Source organism: Piliocolobus tephrosceles, chromosome 14 (assembly GCF_002776525.5).
Source record: "Piliocolobus tephrosceles isolate RC106 chromosome 14, ASM277652v3, whole genome shotgun sequence".
Taxonomy (NCBI): domain Eukaryota; kingdom Metazoa; phylum Chordata; class Mammalia; order Primates; family Cercopithecidae; genus Piliocolobus; species Piliocolobus tephrosceles.
The window spans coordinates 10,371,001-10,392,700 of NC_045447.1; the positions used below are offsets into that span (position 1 = coordinate 10,371,001).

The 21,700-nt window shown below is 52.6% G+C and overlaps 1 protein-coding gene across 3 annotated transcripts in view; it reads right to left on the bottom strand.

The window, feature by feature from the left end:
* Nucleotides 1–215: 215 nt before the first annotated feature.
* The window catches only part of SLC25A25 (solute carrier family 25 member 25), a 47,155-nt gene continuing 25,670 nt past the window's right edge, over nucleotides 216–21,700 (bottom strand). The window contains exons 1-10 of one of the 3 annotated variants that reach the window (XM_023217063.2): nucleotides 18,042–19,385; nucleotides 8,606–8,732; nucleotides 8,432–8,519; nucleotides 7,037–7,148; nucleotides 5,628–5,786; nucleotides 3,653–3,805; nucleotides 3,247–3,354; nucleotides 2,984–3,151; nucleotides 2,311–2,461; nucleotides 216–2,230 (exon numbers count right to left, since the gene is read on the bottom strand). In XM_023217063.2, coding sequence (XP_023072831.1) covers nucleotides 2,046–2,230; nucleotides 2,311–2,461; nucleotides 2,984–3,151; nucleotides 3,247–3,354; nucleotides 3,653–3,805; nucleotides 5,628–5,786; nucleotides 7,037–7,148; nucleotides 8,432–8,519; nucleotides 8,606–8,732; nucleotides 18,042–18,260 — 1,470 coding nt within the window. In that variant the 5' untranslated portion in view covers nucleotides 18,261–19,385 and the 3' untranslated portion in view covers nucleotides 216–2,045. Of the gene's footprint in view, nucleotides 2,231–2,310; nucleotides 2,462–2,983; nucleotides 3,152–3,246; nucleotides 3,355–3,652; nucleotides 3,806–5,627; nucleotides 5,787–7,036; nucleotides 7,149–8,431; nucleotides 8,520–8,605; nucleotides 8,733–11,430; nucleotides 12,649–18,041; nucleotides 19,386–21,700 lie in introns of those variants that run through there. The other 2 variants (XM_023217062.2, XM_023217061.2) reach the window with 2 other exon arrangements.

Here is a 21,700-nt window from a genome sequence, read left to right on the forward strand (position 1 = left end):
AGGCTGAGGAACAACCCTACAGCAACTCAGGGCACTGGTGACTTTGTCAGAGCACCCCAAATCGAACAAACACCCATTAAAGAGGGAGTGCCTCTAAGAAGCCAAAAGGGGGTGCCACCCAGGCTCCAGAGGGGAAAACTGCGCTCATTTTCTAACATGTCAACAACCCCGGACCACGCAGGGTCCGGGGTGTCAGAAAAATACTGGCTCTGTGATCAGCTTTGAAACAACTTTATTAGAAGGCTGCTTTAAATGACAACTTCCAACTTCCATTTCTTTCTTAATTTGCTTTTTGATGATTCCAGTTATAACTATATATGTTCATATATAACAATAATTTTTGCATTGATCTTTGCATCCTATTGAAGATTGAAGATTTCCTCATCAGGTCATTCTGGTGGAATGGAAGTGCAACCGTGATGTCACCAGTTGGCCAGCATTGTTAAGCAAGGGCAGCAGAAGGCTGGGAGGGAGGGAGCCAGCCCCCCACCCTCTCCTCCAGCCCCCGCCCACCACAGATTCACAGTGAGAGGCACCTCACTGCCTTGACATTCAGAAAGTGTGAAATAAAGAAACCCTCGCAGTGCAGGAAATAACTGGATTCCACCTTCAAGGTTATTGAGGTTCCTCCCTCTCTCTCCACGCCCCTAGTCAAACCCTGAAATCCTAAGGCTTGGGGAAAGCCCTTCCCCAGCCTGCCAAAGGAAAGGACCCAGGGCTGCTGCCTTCTGGCCGCTTTTCTGCCTTCAGTCCCATAAGGAATTTCTCTGTACAGACGTGATTGCGGCGGCCCAAGGTCCCCCTTCTTCTTCTCTTCCCACCCCACTGGGTGGGCTTGGAAAGGTACAATCAACCATGAACATAAATATGAATAAAAAATGAACTTGAAAATGACACGCTATTAATTAAACAAATCTATAAAAATAGTTAGGACATAACTCTGTTCAAATAAATACAAAATAAATAGGTTCCAAGCAGTGACACGAGTGGAATGGGAGGCTGGTCCCGCTGCGCCCCCGCTGGGGTTGGACAGGAACCCCCAGGGCGTCAGAACCTGCCCAGGAACCCCCAGGGCTGAGCAGTCAGCCAAGCTCCCTGCTCCCTCGTCTTCCTCTGGAAGCACAGAAGTCGCTCATCTGTCTGGCTTGTCTTTCTGGACAAAACCCTTTTCCCAACAATGCATAATTAAGGCCTCCAACACCGTTTCCTTCCCTTGCCAGAACACACCAACGCTTTGCCCTTCACCCTCAAACACGGTGCTCCACTGCCCTCATGCCACAGTGGGGACAGTGAGTTTGGTTCTGAGGTGGTGCCCATCCTGACAGGGTCTGGGCCGGCTCAGAGCACCAGAAGCCCCAGCACTTGCCTTCTGTGCAGCCAGGCCAGGCAGCCCCAGCCCCATGCACTCCCATGCATGCCCAGGAGTCCCGGCCATCCGCAGGGCTCAGATGCCAGTGAGCACCAAGGCCAGACCCTTTCCTCTTCCTTGCACAGCCAAGTTGGCGTCGATGCTTTAGGTTGGGAAGTCAGGCCTGGGAGGCCATGTGACCTCACCTTTCACCATGGATTACGGGGCTGGACGAGGGGGTGGGATGTGGGCTGCAGCCCTCCTCCCACCTGATTACATCCGCAGAGAGGCAGGAAGCAGAGGGCACAGGGAGATGCCTGGCAGGCCAGAGGGCAGGGGCCGTGGCCGGCAGCTGGCTGCAAGGATGAAATGGAAGAACTAAGCCGGCCTCCAAGCTCGCTATTGGCAGGCACTGCAGAAAATGTCCTGTTCCTACACATGTGAGCCCGGAGCCTGCTGACCCTGGACCCTAAGGAATGCCTGTGGTCTTCCCTGGAACCAACAGGAGGGTCTGCGGGGGTCAGCAGGACAAGCCCTGGGCCTGCCAGCTCTCCCCACCCTCCCTGGGGTGCATCTAGGGTTTTCACAGCTTGGCTCGAGTCAGCTTAGTGTTGGCACATTCACAGAATGAGATGGCTGCATACCCCGGGCTGAGGCCCAGGATCAGCGAGTCCACCGCGGGGCGGCCCTCCCCCCGTCACCGCGACTGCACGCCCAGGGTGATCTTCAGGTTCTCATAGACCACGTAGCTGATGCTCACGGCTGGGATGACCTTCATGAAGTTGGGGGCCAGCCCCCTGTACAGCCCGAAGGCCCCCTCGGTCCGCAGGATCTGTTTGAAGAGGCTGCTCATGGTCACCTCCGGAGCGCCCTCAATGGAGGCTGCAGGAGGGAGGCCACCAGTCAGATGCTTCTCTCCACACCCCCCGAACTCCCAGAGGACTGCCCAGGACCAGCCTTACCTTGCGCCTGCATCCGGGTCCTAACTAGGGCCAAGGGGTAGCTGGCCAGCTGGCCACAGGTACTGGACATGGTGCCACAGGCCAGGAGCACAAACACACCGGGGTCCGCACTGTTCACTGCATAGCGCTGCAGCCAGGCATTCTTGAGCGTCTAGAAGGGGAAGGGAGCATGGGATAAGCCCCAGGAAGGGCTAGCGAGACAGCAAGAGACAGGGGGCTGTTACTGGGTCCTCAGGCCACTGGAACCCAACTGCCGGGCCCGGGGCCTGGCTGGACTCCTAGCCTGGCTGTCCTGTTTCTGCTGTCACTGGGAATTCCAGGACAAGGTAGAGGGAACACCGCCTACCCCACACAGAAGGGCTGACTTCGGGGTCTGTCTGGAGTGTGCTGGGGCCTGTGAGCCCCTAGGGGCCACCCTGCTCTGGGGATCTGCCTGCTGAGCCCCTGGGGACGCAGAGCCTGGACGCAGGGCTCACAGGGGCTGCCAGAGGCAGGCAGGATGAAGGAAAGCTTGCAGTAAACAGAGGAGCCGGAAGGAGACGCAGTCTTTGATGCAGTTTCCTGCACTAAGCATGCGTCCATCAAGGAGAGAGACAGCAGGCGGAGGTGTGCTGGGAGGGGGTTTCTAAACCTGGCCGGCTTGGGCCAGGGCCTGAGCCCTCTTGGGCCTCACCTCATAGACTGCGAGGTCGATGCCGGCATAGGGGATGATGCCCAGCATGTTGGGGACATAGCCTTTGTAGAAGGCGGCCACCCCCTCTCTGGCCAGGATCCTCCTGGCGCAGTCCAGCATTCCTGAGTACTGGCCTGTTTTCCGCAGTGCCATCCGGGTCTTCAGGACCTGCACAACAGGAGCGGCGGGAAGCGTGAGCACAGCCTGCACCTCTCCCCAGTCCCGTGCCCACTGCCCGCCCCAGGACCCAGGTGGCCCCTCACCTCCATTGGGTAGATGCTGCTCTGGGCGATGGCCCCTGCCAAGGACCCTGCCACAAGCCTCTCGTGAATCCTCAGAGTCTCCTGGTCACTACCAACAAGGCGCTTGATCTAGAACCAGGAGCAAACAAACCACCCGATATACCCAGAGGTTGAGGCACCTGCTGCTGCCCCTCCCTTCCTCCTGAAGGCAGGCAGTCTCAGCTGAGCCCGGGAGTCCCTGGCACATTTTATGCTGCCCAGAAATGTCAGGAACTGGTGGTGAGCCCGGGCCTCCTGCCTCGCCCCGCTGTCCCTGGGGTACCATGCTGGCTCCAAGTGTCAGGGAGCTCAGTGCAGGGAAAGCCAGCAAGTCCAGACAGTGAACAGCCACTGGCTGGTGACCCTCCCTGAGAAGCTGGGTCCTCACCTGCTCATAGGCCATGAATTTGATGGCTGATTCGGGGGCAATTTTGAGGACATTGATGCCATTGCCCCGCCAGAGTGACCTGGCCCCTCCTTCTCGAATCATCTGAGTGAAGCCACCAACGATGCCCATGTTGTTGCTGCGGGAGGCATGGACCTGGGAGGGAGGACCAAGCAGTCAGACGGACCCAGGGGGGCCATAGGCTGCCTCACCCAGCCAAGAGCCTCTGCTGGCCAACTGGCTGTGGCCAAAGCGAAGGCTCTTTCTTCTGTGAGTTTTGAAGATGAGCTTGGAATCACGAGACCAAAGTAACCCAACACGGCTAAGTGAGGTTCAGCTCCATTGTACTGGGTATCTATTGGTTGCCAGCCTTGTCCTGAACATCTCCACAAAGATGACTTTAAAAAAAAAATCAAGGTCAGGTGCGGTGGCTCATGCCTGTAATCCCAGCTCTATGGGAGGCCGAAGCAGGTGGATCATTTGAGGTCAGGAGTTCGAGACCAGCCTGGCCAACATGGTGAAAGCCCGTCTCTACTAAAAATACAAAAGTTAGCCAGGCGTGGTGGCAGGCACCTGTAATCCCAGCTACTTGGGAGGCTGAGGCACGGAGAACTGCTTGAACCCAGGAGGTGGAGGTTGCAGTGAGCCGAGATCGTGTCCCTGTACTCCAGCCTGGGTGACAGAGTAAGACTCTATCTTAGAGAGAGAGAGAGAGAAAAAAAGGCCAGGTGTGGTGGCTTACACCTGTAATCCCAGAACTTTGGGAGGCTGAGGTGGGCGGATCACATGAGGTGAGGAGTTCCAGACCAGCCTGGCCAACATGGAGAAACCTCGTCTCTACTAAAAATACAAAAATTAGCTGGGGTTAATTGGCTGTAATCCCAGATACTAGGGAGGCTGAGGTGGTAGAATTGCTTGAACCCAGTGGGGGAGGCTGCAGTGAGCCGAGATCACACCACTGCACTCTAGCCTGGGCAACAGAGTGAGACTGTCTCAAAAAAAAAAATAACAATAATAATAATTTTTAAAAATCGAGTTTTTCATTATAAAAAAAACTTAAAACATATTAAACCAATGATCAAACCACAGCCAACCTCTCTCCTGCTGCCCCACCCATGCTGGTTTAAAGGCACATCCCAGGCATTTGATTTCACCCCAGGCCTGCTTTCAATCTCTACAACATTCCTGACAATTCTGCTAAAAAAACAAAAGGATGAGGCAGTTGTTCAAGCCCCTGTTTTCACAGAGGAGGGGAAGTCCTGGGAGGGAAAGGGGTTCGCTCAAGGCCACAAGAGGAAGGGAGGCAGCTGTGGTGGTGCCTCGGGCAGAGTCCAAGCCCAGGCCCTCTGCCCTGAACCACCCGCTTCCTTTGTCTCTGTGCGACACAGGGAGGCCCAGCAAGGCAGGCGGGGGAGGGAAAGGAGGCAGCTCTTCCAAGCTGGGCTCCTGGCACAAGAAGTACTAGGTACGAGCAAGGGAATAGGTGGTGGCCAGTCACCATTCAGACATCAAAGTCCACCGGTATTGTCGTGTGGGTTTCACAATCTGCCTTGACATCAGCCCAGCTTATCTCTGCTGTGTGGACATGGATTTGTGTACCTGGCTAAGGTAATGGTGTGGCTTCCCACTGGCGTCTGGGTCAGGTGAGGCTCTGCTGACCCCACTGTCGGGTAACGTACACAAGACGTGCTTACAGAAATTGGTTCCTGCCTCACCCCAGTCTCGGTAGCTTCACCTGTCCACATGATGCCCCTGTAATGTGATGCCTCAGATAAAATTAGATCCGCTCTGCACAAAATGTCACCTAGAGTGACATTTTGGTACCCCCTGTCTGAGCAATAATTCCAGTCTAATTTATTGGGTTAGAAAAGTTTGGGCCCAAAGCAGGCAGCAGCCAGAGAAAGGGAAAACTAGCCAAGCAGCATCCCCCAAGTGGAAACTGGCCCCCCCAGGGCTCTGGGGCCTTTTCCTGACATACCTGCATGAGCACCTTGAGCCTGTCCAGGGGGGCCGTGCAGGTTCTGGATACGGCCCCTGCCCCACCTCCTGCCACCAGGTGTCTCCACCACATCCCCGTCTGCCTCTCCTCCACTGTGAACTCATCGGGGACCGTCAGATTCTCACCCACATCAAAGATCTGTGAGGAAAGATGGCATAAGCCTGACTCAGGACCCTCGGGGCAAGGCTGCTGGCACCTGTCGCCTTTTACCCTTCAGCATGGCTCCAGGCCAGGGATCACAGGACAGGGAGAAGGCCAACGATCCTGGGTGGGAAGTGGGCTGGGGCCTTCCCCTTCACTCTGAAGGTAGCAGGGTTGTCACGCCAGCTGGGGGCCTGGAGAGAACCTCAGCTGAACACAGCCGGAAGGTGCCAGGTACAAAACCATTCACCGGCCCTTTGCAAAGCTTCCAGGGAGCTCCTGTAAGAACAGCTCACAGGCCTGTGTGAGATTGCCAGGCTGGCTGCTCTGAAGGGATCAAGCCGGGGTGAGAGCCGTCTGAAACCTCATGTGTAACCAGATCATGCTGGCAGAACATTATGCAAGGCCTCAGCAAACACGAGGGCTCACTGCCTGCGTAACCTCTCTCCGGGTGGCATCCGGGCTGATCAGAGCCACCTCTGCTCTGATCCCAGGGCTAAAGGCCAGAGCTCTGGGCCAGCTGCTCCCACCCCTGGAGATGTCCACTTAATTTCACCCAACAAGCCCTGGTCTGGCACTGTGAGAGGCAGGTGAGGAGCCCCTCTGGCCTCTCCTCCTGGAGCGGACGGTCCAGGGGGACAGGACTGCACACCAGGACTCAGAGAGGGACATGCCACGTGTGAGGGGCTCAGGGCCAGAGACCAATACAGACTCACATTTCTGAACATGAAACCACAGTGGGCAGGGGTGAAAGGGCAGCAAGTGTGTGCCCGTGGGGACACCTCACAGCTCTGCCTAGGTGCTCTCTGTAGAGTAGCTTCTGCCTCGGCCCCCTCCCACCAGGGGGAAGGGTCATACCAGCTTTGGCAGAACAGGCAGCATCATGGGAAGGGTATCTGAAGTGGCCCATGAGCAGGAGCATGTGGGGACGGAGGGTGTTCCTGGAAGAGGACGCCCGTGTGTGTGAACACTGGGGCTGTTCAGGTTGGCCAGTGCGCCAGAACAGGCGGAACATGTGGACCGCTCTACTATCCCTCTCTGAGTCCTGGTGTGCAGTCCTGTCCCCCTGGACCGTCTGCTCCAGGAGGGGAGGCCAGAGATGCTCCTCACCTGGCAGAAGAGGGGACAGTCTCCTGTGGAAGAGGAGGCGGCTGGAAAGCCCTAGCTGCACTCTGGGATGGGGACAACTGGGTGACTCTGGGCTAGGCAATGGGAGCAGGCGAGGGCCCTGGGTGTGCGGGGCTCACCGTGGAATGCTTCCAGTAGAGGATGATCTCGGGGATGTTCTCCACGGGGTGCAGGAGGTGGTAGTCTCTCCACTCGTTCCAGTCGATAGTCATCGTGCCGTTTTTATCCATGCTGTGAGACAGAGGCGAGGCTGCCCACCTGCCCATCCGCCAGCTGCGTCCCCTCACCTCCCAGCGAGCCAAGGGCAGGCACCTCGGATGCCCAGAAACCACACGAGGCGCCTCTGCCCCCAGGTGAAAGAGCAGGGGGTTGCACACCCCACTCAGCACAACAATGGCAGTATAATGGCCCACAAGAACCCCGTTCTGATCAGGCATGGAAGTCAAGGGAGGCAGTCACGAGCGACACGGATACTTACTAGGTGACAGGGCCCCAGAAATGGCCCGTTCGTATTCTGACAGACAGACAAAGGATGCGGAGGAGAGAGGAGAAACAACACGCATAAGTGCTCGGAGCCATGTTAGTGAAGCAAGCACACACCCGGAGACATGGGCACAGCACGGCACGAGACGAGCCCGCCACAGCAGCTGAGCCCAGGGCTGCTGTCCCCGAGGACCAGCCAGCGTTTGGTCCACAGGGTTTTGGGAAGGCCCAGCCAGGACAGACGGCAACTCCCAGGGCTGTTCCGTGAGATTTCCTGGCAGCCGCCCCTCACCAGGGAGCTATCTTGTGGGGCAGCGCCTCTGACTAAATTGTTAAGTGCAAGTTACTAGCATGGGGAAGAAATTCACGTGGGACCGAGGCTGCAGTGTGAGCCCCCTGCCCTGCCCCCACCACACACAGGTGCTCTTTGCTGGCCTTTTACCTACTTGAACCACCCCCAAATTAGTTTTCCCTTCATGGGCCGCTGGCCGATGGGCGACATTCCAGGCGATCTGTGATTCTTCAAATGAAACCTGGCCTGCAACGCTGGGGAGGGGCTGGCCTCCCAAAGGGGTTACTTATTCATCCTTTCTTTTTTTTTTTTTTTTTGAGACAGAGTCTCGCTCTGTCACCCAGGCTGGAGTGCAGTGGCGCCATCTCGGCTCACTGCAAGCTCCGCCTCCCGGGTTCACGCCATTCTCCTGCCTCAGCCTCCTGAGTAGCTGGGACTACAGGTGCCCGCCACCACGCCCTGCTAATTTTTTTGTATTTTTAGTAGAGACGGGGTTTCACCATGTTAGCCAGGATGGTCTCGATCTCCTGACCTCGTGATCCGCCCACCTCGGCCTCCCAAAGTGCCAGGATTACAGGTGTGAGCCACTGTGCCCGGCCTACTTATTCATCCTTTCAAACCACGAGAAGGCCAAGTTCAGAGCAACAGGGTCAGCATAGGGAATGACATCGCAGGGTTAGTCTCAGAGCCTTCCTTTCATCACACTTAAACCAAATGCAGAGGCTGGCTGAGCACTCACCTCTTGAGAATTTTTTCTGCCTGCTGTTCAGATATCTTGACTCCCAAGTCCCGCAGGGACTGCATGATCTCCTGTGCGTCGATGCGTCCTACAAGAAAAGAGGCCGTGAGCAGGAGCCAGGCGCACACGAAGGCCCGAGGCTGGACCGGCTGCAGCTCTGAAGGCAACACTTACCATCATTCTTTTTGTCCAAACTCTTAAACACCAGCCTCAGTTTCTTCTCATGATCTTGGAGATAATGGACAAATTCTTCAAAGTCTAGCTGCCCATCAAGGTCCTTATCTCCAGCTTGTACAATTTTCTAGAAAAGAAAAGTAAGGTTTTGTCTTCTGGCTCCTGGACCAGCCTTTCCTTGTCCTCTGTGGGGCCCCGTCCCCAGGTAATGACTGCACTAATCCGTGAGCAGAGCTGGCCCCAAGGACCCAAGATGCTTCTGCTCCAGTCCCAGAGCCACTATGGCAATTGACTCACATGCCAGAGCCACTACCTAGAGCCCCAAGTGCTGGCCAGAACCCAGGCAAGGGCCAACCTTGTCTCCCTCCCAAGCAGAGAGGAAGCGAGGAGCCCAGGAAGAGCCCTCTGGACAGAGGCCAACAGGGACAGCTGGGCACTCTGTCAGTCTGAAGACCCGTGTGCTGCACAGCCAGGGTGAGCAGCGTGGCTCTGCTGCAGCGCTGTCCCTGGGTCCCTGGACCCAGGCTTCAACCACACATGCTCCCTGGTGAGACGTGGGGATGGCCATGGAGTTTTTTCCGACAGGAATTCTGCAGCTCGCTGTTTCCCTCCTAAAACTGGCATTGGTCCAAGAATAATTTGGTGGGCAGGGTGAAAATCGGGGGCAGAGCCAGACTCTGCCACAGCACCCGAGGCCGGGGAAGTATAAGGAGCCAAGGGCATGTGTATGATGGTACTGCCAGTCCCTGCTCTCAGGGAAGCCAGGTGATAAAGCCGCCCTGGCTCTGTCAGTCAGTCACTGAAAAGCACTTTAGTGTCCCAAGAAGGCTTTGAGAGACTGTTCCATGGCAATGAGGTCCCAAAAGTAATCCCCCACCCCTACCTCCCAGGAGGTGGGCTTTGTTCAGCAGTTGTTAATGGTTTTGGATGCCCAGCAACTGGGACTGTGCCATGAGAGCGCACATTTCCCCAGCACCTAGCGCGGGCCACAGGGCGTGCTAAATGCTTTACTTTTAGCAACCCACTTACCGCTCGCAAACATCTCTAGGAGGTAGGAAATGTTATTTCCCCCATTTTACAGAGAAGGAAACAGGAGTTCCGAGAGGCTAAACATTTACACAAGGCCAGACGGCTAGGGAAGTGGTGGGCGGGATGCAAGTCGGGCCGTGGTCCTCCCAAGCCGCCTCCCTGCGGATCCTGCCACCACCCTCAAGGCTAACCTCCAGAACATGGGGGATGAAAGTGAGTCACCTCAACTCACCAACGCCCCGAATCCAGAACCCAAAACTGGAACCGAGACTCTCCCAAGGAAGATGGTACAGTCTTCCTGTGTCCCCCGGCTTTCTCACTGGGAGAAATCAACTGACAGCCAGCTGGAGCTTGGCACTGGATGGCCCACTGACTAGCTCACATCCTCAAAGGATCACCACCGCGCCTCTCTCTTAGACACATTACTGATGGTGCCTTGTGATTCCTCAGCTGCCAAGGGTGCCAGGGGCAGGGAGGCCTGAACAGATACCCCATGACCTGGCGTGCTCAAAAGGCTAATGCGAGGGGTGTGGCTGGAATGTGGGACAGATGCTGGTACATATTTTATCTTCTTATTTTTTTTTTTTTTGAGACGGAGTCTCGCTCTGTCGCCAGGGCTGGAGTGCAGCGGCCGGATCTCAGCTCACTGAAAGCTCCGCCTCCCAGGTTCACGCCATTCTCCTGCCTCAGCCTCCAGAGTAGCTGGGACTACAGGCGCCCGCCACCTCGCCCGGCTAGTTTTTTGTATTTTTTAGTAGAGACGGGGTTTCACCGTGTTAGCCAGGATGGTCTCGATCTCCTGACCTCGTGATCCGCCTGTCTCGGCCTCCCAAAGTGCTGGGATTACAGGCTTGAGCCACCGCGCCCGGCCATATTTTATCTTCTATCTGAGGTTATATTTAACTTCCTGTGGACATCTGTGCTGTCAGCCAAGAGTGACATAAATCACCTATACAGTGACTGCTCCAGATCTCTAACAGGAATGGAAATAGAGTGGACAAGCCATTTAGGCAGGAGGCGAACATCAGGCACGGAGCCCTCTGGGACCCAGCCACCTGCACTGCTGCCAGGGTGAGCCACATGCCTCCCTGGGGTGGGTGCTGTCGCACAGACACCCAGAGCAGAGGGTGTGCTCACCGCAGCTGGCTTCAACGCATTCTCAAAGTGCTTGCTTCTGCCTCACGGGGCCTAAGTCTCCTTCTGTCTCCTTCCTTGGATCTGCAAATCCCCCTCGGTGCACAGTGGGCACTGGGGGTAGCAGGGAAACTGATTAACCGAGAAGCCGAAGAGGCAAGGGGCCTCCAGACTCTGCAGCTTGGCTTCCCCACCTTCCGGGCGGACACAGGCCCTGCTCCACAGGGATGTCTAAGGGTCGAGAAGGTGGGAGGCTCCCTCACCCCCACACCAGGGACGGGCAGCTCCCCCACCAGCACCCACAACTCCTGGGCCTCCCTGCCTTCTCCTCCCTTGCACTATGGCCTGCCCCCCCAGACCCCTTTCTGGCTCTGTACTTCTCAGGAACACCCCCCTCATTCCGGCAAAAGGAATTTCCTTTCTGAAAGTCCATTTCTCACAACAGCCTTCGCTAGAATTCCAGCCTTCCCGGGAAGTCACGTGAAAACCAGTCACTACTGTGACGTACACGTGCCGGCCATAGCCACATGACAATGGGAAAAAACTCCTACATTTCAGACATTTTTTCCTCTCGGTGGGGGATGGTTCATGCATGCTCAGCCATTCACTCAACAAATACCACTTGAACGCGCCTCTCCCTTCCGCGTGGTCACCCCACAGACCTGCTTCCACTGGCGGTAGGTGGAGAACTCCTGGGAGGGGATGAAGACGCTGAGCTTGAAGATGGACTTCAGCTCGGCAGGGAGCCCCTTGGACTCGAAGTACTGGAACTCGGTCTGGGCCTCCCCGATGACCGGCACGTACAGGCACAGACAGAGCATGTTGGCAGCCTGCTGGGTGCTCCACTGCCCTCACTACTGGGAGCAAGTTCCCTAAATGCTGCCGGTCCCAGGGAAACTTGCATAAGACAAGCCCGGCCTCAGCTGTCATTGGCTGCTTAAGCCCTGCCCTTTTACTTAATTGAAAAAAAGAAAAAAACCCTCCCACAGCAAGTCCTGCCAACAGCCAATGAACACAGAGCCCGGGGGAGAAGGTGGCATCGGGTTGCTCAAGTGAGAGGCACAAAGATGAGGGTTGACGTCACCGCTCCCTCCCTGCAGTTAACTCTTGGAGAAGAGGTTGGGTGGCGCGTTCTGCCTGCCTGGGTACCAGGTACAGAGCCCAAACAAACCTTCCCCCTCTGGCTCTGGCTGCCAACCCCTCCAAATGAACAAACAGCCTATGGCCTGTTTCCACACAAGGTCCCTACACGTGTCACACAACACAACAGTTTTCTCCTTTTAGTAAATCATTCCCAATTGAAAAATCAGTAGATGGAGACAGAGCTGATTGCCACTGAAAACGGGCCCAGTTCAGCTGTGAGGACAGGAGGCTGAGGGGTGGTTGAGAGCCAGGTGCCCAGTGACCCTGGAAAGTGGACCCCACCATGGGCCTGTGTATCCCGCAGGGGAGCTGCCCTGGCCACACACGGCTCCAGGCACAGTTCTAGCTGGCTGCTGCTCCAGGGAACCTGCAGCCCTCCACAGTCCACATTGCACTGAAACCTCTTCCAGGCCATTCTGCTATGTGAGCACCAGTTTCACCTAGGGGCCCCAGAGTGCCCAGGAGCTGACATGATGGGGTTGGGAAGAGGACACCATGCCGAAGGACCCCCCCAGAAGCATCAATCTGGGGTCAGCTGAGGCCTCACACGAGATCCACAGTCTTCAATGCCCACATCCACTCAGAACACGTAGGAACCCAGTCTTAGTCACAGCCAGAACTTTGCTGTTCAACACAGAAGATTTTTAAATGTAAAGTCATAGCCAGGCGTGGTGGCGCACGCCTGTAATCCCAGCTACTGGGGAGGCTGAGGCATGAGAATTGCCTGAACCCAAGAGGCAGAGGTTGCGCACTGCGCCAGGATTGTGCCACTGCATTCCAGCCTGGGCGACAGAGTGAAACTGTGTCTCAAACAAAAAAGTAAATTCATTAAAATGAAATGAAATTACAAACTCAGTTCCCCAGGATAGCCACACGTAGTCACTGGGCATTTCTGCCACCACAGGAACGTCACTGGGCAACACGGCTCGAGAACGACCCTTTCGGCACAGGACGATTCTCCGCAGGCCGGCCTGAATTCTCCACTCATTCCTTCCCCCCAGATTCGTGCTGCGGAGGAAGAAACCACGTCACCAAGATGAGAACAGGCTCAGTCTCACCCTTGTTCCTTCTACAGTGCGCCACTTCCTAATATAGACTACATCTTCCCACTACCGGGATGGATAAAAATGGATAGTTATTACTTGGGGATCACAGAAGTAAAAGGACTTCTTAATGCACTAAAAAGCTTGTTGTTAACTTGTAAAGAGGGTATTACAAGATGTTGATACTAACACACAACATTATGAAACAGAGATCATGACAAGTGATATGACATTTGGGCCCTTCTAACAGAGATCTGATAACGAGTCTGTGAGAACAGGTCTTGGGCTACCCCAGCGACGGATCCTATGAGGTCGTACTGGATTATCCAGGCAGATTCCTGCTCAGCTGCCACTAAATCCATGACACTCAGCTGTCTCTTAAGCTGCCCAATCCAGAATGTTCTGCCTTGGGCTATTTTAACACGCATCTTATCTCTACCACCAGGGTCCTTGAAGGTAGAAGGCTCTTGCTTCAAACCCTTGAACCTCCTTGTCTGGAACTAACCTTTTGCCTTGATCAAATAAGGTGCTTCATGAACAGCTTCCAATGAGTGAATTAGCTCAGGGGCCTCTAAGACCCCAATAAACAAACTCATAACCATACTTGATGAAGGCCTATTTTTCTGAGCATCTGCAAATACAGTTGTCAGGGCATTATACTCAAATGAACAAGATAATGTATCATTATTATTATTATTATTATTTTTGAGACAGACTCTCACTCTGTCACCCAGGCTGGAGTGTGGTGACATGATCTTGGCTTACTGTAACCTCTGCCTCCCAGGTTCAAGCAATTCTTGTGCCTCAGCCTCCCGAGTGGTTGGGATTACAGGCACTCACCACCACACCTGGCTAATTTTTGTATTTTTAGTAGAGACTGGGTTTTACCATGTTGGCCAGGCTGTTCTCCAACTCCTGGCCTCAAGTGATCTGCCTACCTCGGCCTCCCAAAGTGCTAGGATTACAAGTATGAGCCACTGCACCTAGCCTCTATTATTTTATTTTAAAGGAGGTTCACATTGATAAACAAAAGAGCTGAACCTTAAAATGCTGGTCTTTAGGAATGCTCATTCTATTTTATAAAATGAGACGTTGCCCTATTACAAAATTATTGTTTGCTTCTGAAACTAAATTACACAGATCTGTTGAGTATCTCATTTTAGTGATGACTGCAGTCATTCTAATATAAAAAAGCAAATATTTTGACGAATAAATTCAATTGAAGATTTCATTTTCTAATAAAGTATATTTTAAAAATAACCATTGAGTTTTATAATGTATCTAACAAAAGAAATCTGAGAAGAGATTTGAAAATGATACTAAATAAAAGTGAAACCTGTGTTCTTTTTTTTTTTTTTTTTTCTTTCCTAAGATGGAGTCTTGCTCTGTCACCCAGGCTGGAGTGCAGTGGTGTGATCGTGGCTCACTACAACCTCCACCTCCTGGGTTCAAGCGATTCTCCTGCCTCAGCCTCCTGAGTAGCTGGGACTACAAGTGCCCACCAGCACACCCGGTTAATTTTTAAAAGGGTTCTAACTTATTTGCTGCTGTGACTGAGTCCCATGGAATGTCTTCATTGGATAAACTTCAATTGGCGTTTGCTTATTTAAATCATCCATCCCTACTGAGTTTCACAGGTAACTCAGGACTCCATTTTCATATAAAAATGGAGAATTCTACCCAAATAAGCCAATCTCTAGGTGCTAGTGCCCAGGACAACTGCTCTATTCCTGGAATTGCAGACTGTGGGGGCCTAGAGGGGCTCTGGGATCATCCCTTAATCTCCGAGTTAAGCAAACAGGCCTGGGAGAGGTGACCTGATTTGCCCAATTCCCAAAGCCTGTCAATGGCAGGGCAGGGCCTCGCACCCAGGGTTCTTGTTACAATATCCACTTCAAACAGCACCCAAAACAGATTTTAGTATTCAGTTCCCAAAGGATGCCGGTAAGCCGGACACTGGGAATGACAGTAGGTGATACCTCATACTGGAAGGCGGCAGGTGTGTGGGAAAGGTGTAACTTGAGTAAGTTGAGCCCTAGTTAAATACAACCAAAAACGGTGTTTGTGTCACAGCTTCTGAACGCCTCTATGAGAACTAGATTATGGAGGAACTAAAGCAGGCCTCGGGTTTTAGCCCTGATGCTTCACACCGGCCTCCAAGATCTGGGTACAACGCGCATTGTGTGCGATGCCTCTCTGCTCTTTATTATTCTGACTGTGTGGCACAGATCCTCATCGGTTTCAGCTCCTCCGACGTCCATTCCTGTGACTAGTATTCGGAAACAGTGACAGCAACACTAGGACCCTTAGGATTCAGATTGCAATTAATCTATAAAGTAGCAGTTCCTCTCCTGAGCATCTTCTCACAGCAAATCTGCCAATGCCACCAAAAGCTTTCCTTGTTCTACCACTATGTTACATGCCGGAAGAAACAAGGTGCTTCAGGTAAGGGCCGGAATACCATGAATAAGAACAGGGCAGGTACAGTGCCTCTGGGAGTGTAGCATTAGGTCAGAAAGTTCCTCTCCCCTCCTCTGCAATGACTCAGACTTAGCCAGAAATATTAATATGTGAGGGAGCTTTGCCAGCATCCAGCCGCTCAAGCCCCACCCACCCTTAAGGCTCTCAAACCTCATTGGCGGCTGTGGCCACAGTGTCATTTGATGATCAGGTTGCCATGACAGCCTAGTGTAGCCGGTTTCCAATGAAACCTGCCTACATTTGGCAGTTACACACACAATGAGCAAAATTCTCTGTGCTTCCGAGAAGACAGACCCTCAGGATTTGAAAGCTTGCATGCCGCTGAGGGCACCTCCCACTCCAGAGTAATGGCTTTCTTCTCCAACTGAAGATTAACTGTAAGACAAAGATAAAGGGAAAAACTGGAACAGTTCCTAGAATAAAAGCTTGCAGGAACCTGACTCACTAGCAGACATATTTAAACAGGGGAAGTGAGAGCCAAACAAAGTAGTGCTTCTGGGATGCTGAGAAGCCCGAGAATCCAGGTGAACTTTTCTTTTTCTTTTTTTTGAAACAGAATCTCGCTCTGTCACCCAGGCTGGAGTGCAGTGGTGCAATCTCAGCTCACTGTAACCTCTGCCTCCTGGATTCAAGCGATTCTCCTGTCTCAGCCTCCCGAGTAGCTAGGACTACAGGCACCCGCCACCATGCCCAGCTAATTTTTGTATTTTGAGTAGAGACAGGGTTTCACTGTCTCGAGGCTGGTTTCGAACTCCTGACCTTGTGATTCGTCCACCTCGGACTCCCAAAGTGTTGGGATTACAGGCATGAGCCACTGCGCCTGGCCTAAAGTGAACTTTTCAAAAACGTTTCCAAAACATTCTGGGGGTCCTTTTTGTGATTTGGTGAGGCCAGCCTCCATCAGCCAGTGATCACAAACCCCAAACACTTTCAGAGCACTGCTCTGGAAAAGGATGTGGGCTGCATCCATGCTCCTCTTGCTCCAGTTCTTGATCTATCTGCTTTGAGAGTCTATGCTTTCCAGATGTGCTTTCTCTCTGGCTTCAAACCCAACCAGCTGCTCCATATCCCACTTGGGGCTCCCCCCATTTGCAGCCAGCTGAACTGTCTCTCCATGGGGATCAACCAGTAAAAGGTGTGGGTCTCTTGATTCTGCAGGCCAGGAACCAAGCTGCTCAGAACAGACAGTCCTACCCTGAGGCAGCCCCTGGGGGGAGAGCTGGCAAGGGGGTATTGTATGATGCTGAAAAATAGAGCAGCTAATTGCTAAAGACAAAAATAGGTGATTTTAAAAGGCAGTCAGGTATTCGAGGTAGTAATAAGGCAAGCAGGTCTACAGATAAAAGTTCCTCACAAAGCTAGTGCCACAGCCATTCCAATCTTGCCTAAAACAATCAAAAGGTAAAAAGTGACACCCTCTCTTTGCATATTAAGCACGCACATCTCAGGCATAACAGACTCTGAGAGACTCGCTGCTTTGCTCAGAAGGAACCCATCAAAAACTAAGACTTCTCCCCGGTGCCCACATGACTGCAAGTGTTATTACATCAAAAGTCTCTAGTAGCAAAGGCAAAATGAACTTTTATTTCTTAAATGCAGCAATTCAACTTAACATTTCTGTGGTATCTACAATGTGCCAAACAGGGCAGAATCTCCTTTTCTTCTCTGATTTTTATCCTGAGTAAAAAGATTCAAAATAACCAAAGCTCAGGAGGTGAACAAGGTCACTCCTTCGGCAAGGAGGAGAAATCTGAGCCAAATGGCAAGTTCCTTTCTGATACTGAGCACTGCATTAGTCTTGTTAAAAACTGCTTTCCTAAGGAGACAACCAGGCAGCACAGGACAAGGATTTGGGGGTGAAATCTCAGCTGCACCTCTCTTTAGTTGTTTAACCCTGGGCAAATAATGTAACCGTTCTGCCCCTCAGTTTCCTCATCTACGAAATGGGGGTACTACCACTTACCTTGGCTCTTGTGAGGATGGTAACTCATGCTCTGGGCTCAGGAGGGATGAAAGACCCCAGAGTTGGCAGACTTGCAGCGGCCGCAGTCATTTCCAGAGGGGCACCAGCCTCTGCGCCTCATGACTCCAGCCTCTCCTCGGACCCAGTCTCACGCCTTCACTCTTCCTCCCAGACCCAAAGGAGAGATGGGTCGGACCCAGGCAAGGGGACTGTGACCTTCAGGATGCCAAGACCACCCCCACAGCTCCAACCAACTGGGTTCCACGGTCGAGGCGCACTCTCGCCCCTTTAGCTTCGCCCTTCCTGAGCTGTTCAGATAAGCTAAGGCACACTTTCACAGTCTGTCCCTCACTTTCAAATGGCCCTCTTCAGCCAAACTAACAAATCCTAAGGCAAGTCTATCGCAACCTTCCTTCCCTCAACAGCCACACTGGGGTGATCGCAGTGGGTAATGCAGCTTTCACAGGGGCCACAGGAAGATTTTAGATTGAATTTGTGGGCTTCCTCATTGCCTACCACTTCTCCCTGAACCCCAAACTAACGTTATAAGTTCTCCCTTCCTCCCCACACTCGTTTTTTTCCCCCAGGAAAATGATCCCAGACCAGGCCCTAAACTAGGAGGTCCTCTTGAGGCCAACATTACCTTAGGAAACTGCTCTGCAGGTCCAACCACCAGCAAAATGGTGGGTCTCTTTTCCGTGGCCTCAGCCCTTCCGTCCTGTTTCCCCAAAAAGCTTGCCATCTGGTCTGTCCGGGCAGGGGCTGGGGTGCCTCTGACTTCATGATCGTCCCCCTCTCTGGAGCCTTGGCACCCAGCCCTGGGGAAAAAGCTAGCTAGGAAATGCCACAGCATCTGCAACATCACAGTCTCCTCCAGACGCCTCCGACGGTGACTGTTCACTTTTGAGGGATGTGACCACAATACCAAGGCTCTCTGGCTACACAGCTGCTGGGAAGACTGGCCTGGGAGTTCTCAGGCTGGAAGCTCTGCGTGCAGGGGTGGTTTCCTGCTTTTTCAAATGTGCTAGCACTGCTGTCGTGCCCGGCCTGAGAAGTAGCTCACTGTCAGGGAGCCTGGCCGGGCTGCCGGCAATAAGGAGAAAGCAGCTGGAGCTTCTTCAATAAAAACTCACTTCTGCAGGTGATGGTGAGCAAACGTTTGGCTTTTTAAAAAAACAACAACAAAAAAGGAAAACGCGACAGCCAAGCAGACCACTCCCAGAGGCAGCAAGCAACTTCGAGCTCCCAGTTATTCAGCTGTCCTCGCTCATCACCCAAGCCGAGGACCCGAGCATCCAGTCTGCATTCTCACTGCAGCAGAGCCCAGCCAATCACCTCTGCCGACACTACCAAGTTCATTATCCCCACCAGCACCAGCCCTCCAATCACAAGCAGCTGACTGCCTGCATGAAGCCCGGCAATTCTGCAGGGAGGTGCAGACTCAAGCTCCAGATGAGGCTCAGCTTACAGAATCCACTCTGAGCTGGCTCCTTAGCAAAAGTAACTCCCTGTCCTCCACCCGGGTTGCTTCCAGAAGGCATTCGCCATCAAGTGCAACACCATCAACAGTCCTTGGCAGCACGTCCTAAGAGCATTCTAGAAGCATTTTTCCTTGTTTCAAGATCCAGTTTTCTCCAATAGAGCACACGCCATATCACAGCAGCTACTTCTGCTGCGTCTACCTCCAGAAGATGAGCTGCCTCGGAGCAGGGACCAAGTCACAGATCTTTCTGCCCCTAGGACTAGGCACAGATTAAGTCTGTAGACTGAACTGTGTAAAAGGTCATAAATAAAAAGGAATTAATCTTTGGTCATTTGTTTCTTAGTTTACTAACAGATAAAGGCACTGGCTACTGTCATCCCTCACTGCGGTGACCCGCTGATAGTGTTCACAACCTTTACTGATTGATTGATTGATTGAGACAGAGTCTTGCTCTGTCATCCAGGCTGGAGTGCAGTGGGTCACTCTCGGCTCAATGCAACCTCCACCTCCCGGGTTCAAGCAAATTCTCCTGCTTCAGTCTCCCGAGTAGCTGGGATTACAGGCGCCCGCCACCATGACTGGCTAATGTTTGTATTTTTAGTAGAGACAGGGTTTCACCATGTTGGCCAGGCTGGTCTCAAACTCCTGACCTCAAGTGATCCACCCACTTTTGCCTTCCAAAGTGCTGGGATTACAGGCGTGAGCCACCATGCATGGCCCCACAACCATTATTTAAAAAATACAAACACAAAGCTGGATGTGGTGGCTCACGGTTATAATCCCAACACTTTGGGAGGCCAAGGCAGGCAGATCATCTGAGGTCGGGAGTTCAAGACCAGCCTGGCCAACATGGTGAAACCCCGTCTCTACTAAAAACAGAAAAATTAGCCGGGCATGGTAGCAGGCGCCTGTAATCCCAACTACTTGGGAGGCTGAGGCAGGAGAATCACTTGAACCCAGGAGGCGGAGGTTGCAGTAAGCCAAGATCACACCATTGTATTCCAGCCTGGGCAACAAGAGTGAAATTCCATTAAAAAAAAAAAAAAAAACACACAAAATCAACTTGTTAAAAGACAAAGTACAGAAGAAAGGGGATTGTGTGCTGCCATTTATTCCTAGCTTGTATTTGTGAAGGCGGCCTCTGGAAAGACAATCAAATTGAAGAGACGGTGTGCGGCAAGGAGGGCACTTGGGGCTTTGAGAGAAGAAAGGCAGATGAGAGATGTGTTTTCACCATCCTCTTAAATCTTGCGAAACTGAACCATAAGCATGTATGACTCAGACATACACACACACACACACATAAATAAAACAATTATTGAAAAAGAAGGCCGAGCGCGGTGTCTCACACCTGTAATCCCAGTACTTTGGGAGATGGAGGTGGGCCAGCTGCCTGAGCCCAGGAGTCTGAGACCAGCCTGGGCAATGTGGAGAAACCAGCCTCTACACAAAGTAAAAAAAATTAGCCAGGCACTGTGGTGCATGCTGTAGTCCCAGCTACTCAGGAGGCTGAGAGGTGGGAGGATCACTTGAGCGTGGGTGGTCAAGGCTGCAGTGAGCCATCACTGTGCCACTGCAGTCCAGCCTGGGTGACAGAGTGAGACCCTGTCTCAAAAAAAAAAAAAGATGATATAGAGAGAAAGCAAGACAATTGAGATGGGGTCCTAAGGCCTGTTCTGAAAGCTGAAGGAGCCTGTATCTGTTGCCCTCTCACTAGATAAACAGAACTTGTCCAGAAGCAGTTTTGCATGTTGATTAAATGTACAGTCTCTGGAGCCAGACCCCAAATTCCAATCCTGGCCATCACTTATTGGCTGTGTAATCTTGGCTAAGTTACTTCAGCTCTCTGTGCTTCACTATCCTTATGTGCAAAACGGGGTTAGTACTTCATAGAATGGGTTAAAGACTAAATTAGAGAATATATAAAGCTCTTAGGACAGTACATGGAGCTATTAGCTATTTTATTATTATTATTACCTACAAAATGATTGTGAGTCATCCAACTAGGTCATTTTAATACTAAAGAAGAGCCAGTCCACAGCCAAAAACCCTAAGGAAATAAAAATCCTTTGGCCAGGCGTGGTGGTTCACGTCTGTAATCCCAGCACTTTTGAGAGGCCGAGGCAGGTCTTTTGAGCCCAAAGTTTGAGACCAGCATAGTCAACACAATGTGACTCTGTCTCTACAAAAAAATCAAAAATTAGCCGGGCATGGTGGTGCGTACCTGTAGTCCCAGCTATGCGGGAGGCTGAGGTGGGAGAATCACCTGAGCCTGGGAAGTGGAGGCTGCAGCCTGGGTGACAGAGTGAGACCGTCTCAAAAATAAATAAATCAATCCTTTAATGAATGTGAACCCTGTTTCTAGGTACAGAAAGTCTGGCCAGATGGAAGAGATAGTGATGTTGTGGCCTCCCATCTACAGACATAAGAGAAATCCCTTATTTAGATTACCGCTTTTTAATTTAATGCACTTCCTCCTACCACAGAACTGAGTTATGAGTTCAAGGGCTTCCAGCCAAGATGGGACCAAGTCACCTTCCTGCCTATAACTACAAGTGCAGACAAAACAGAAAACAGGCCGGGCGCGGTGGCTCATGCCTGTAATCCCAGCACTCTGGGAGGCCGAGGCAGGCGGATCACAAGATCAGGAGATCGAGACCATCCTGGCTAACACGGTGAAACCCCATCTCTATAAAAATACAAAAAATTAGCCGGGCGCGGTGACGGGCGCCTGTAGTCCCCGCTACCCGCGAGGCTGAGGCAAGAGAATGGCGTGAACCCGGAGGCAGAGCTTACAGTGAGCCGAGATCGCGCCACTG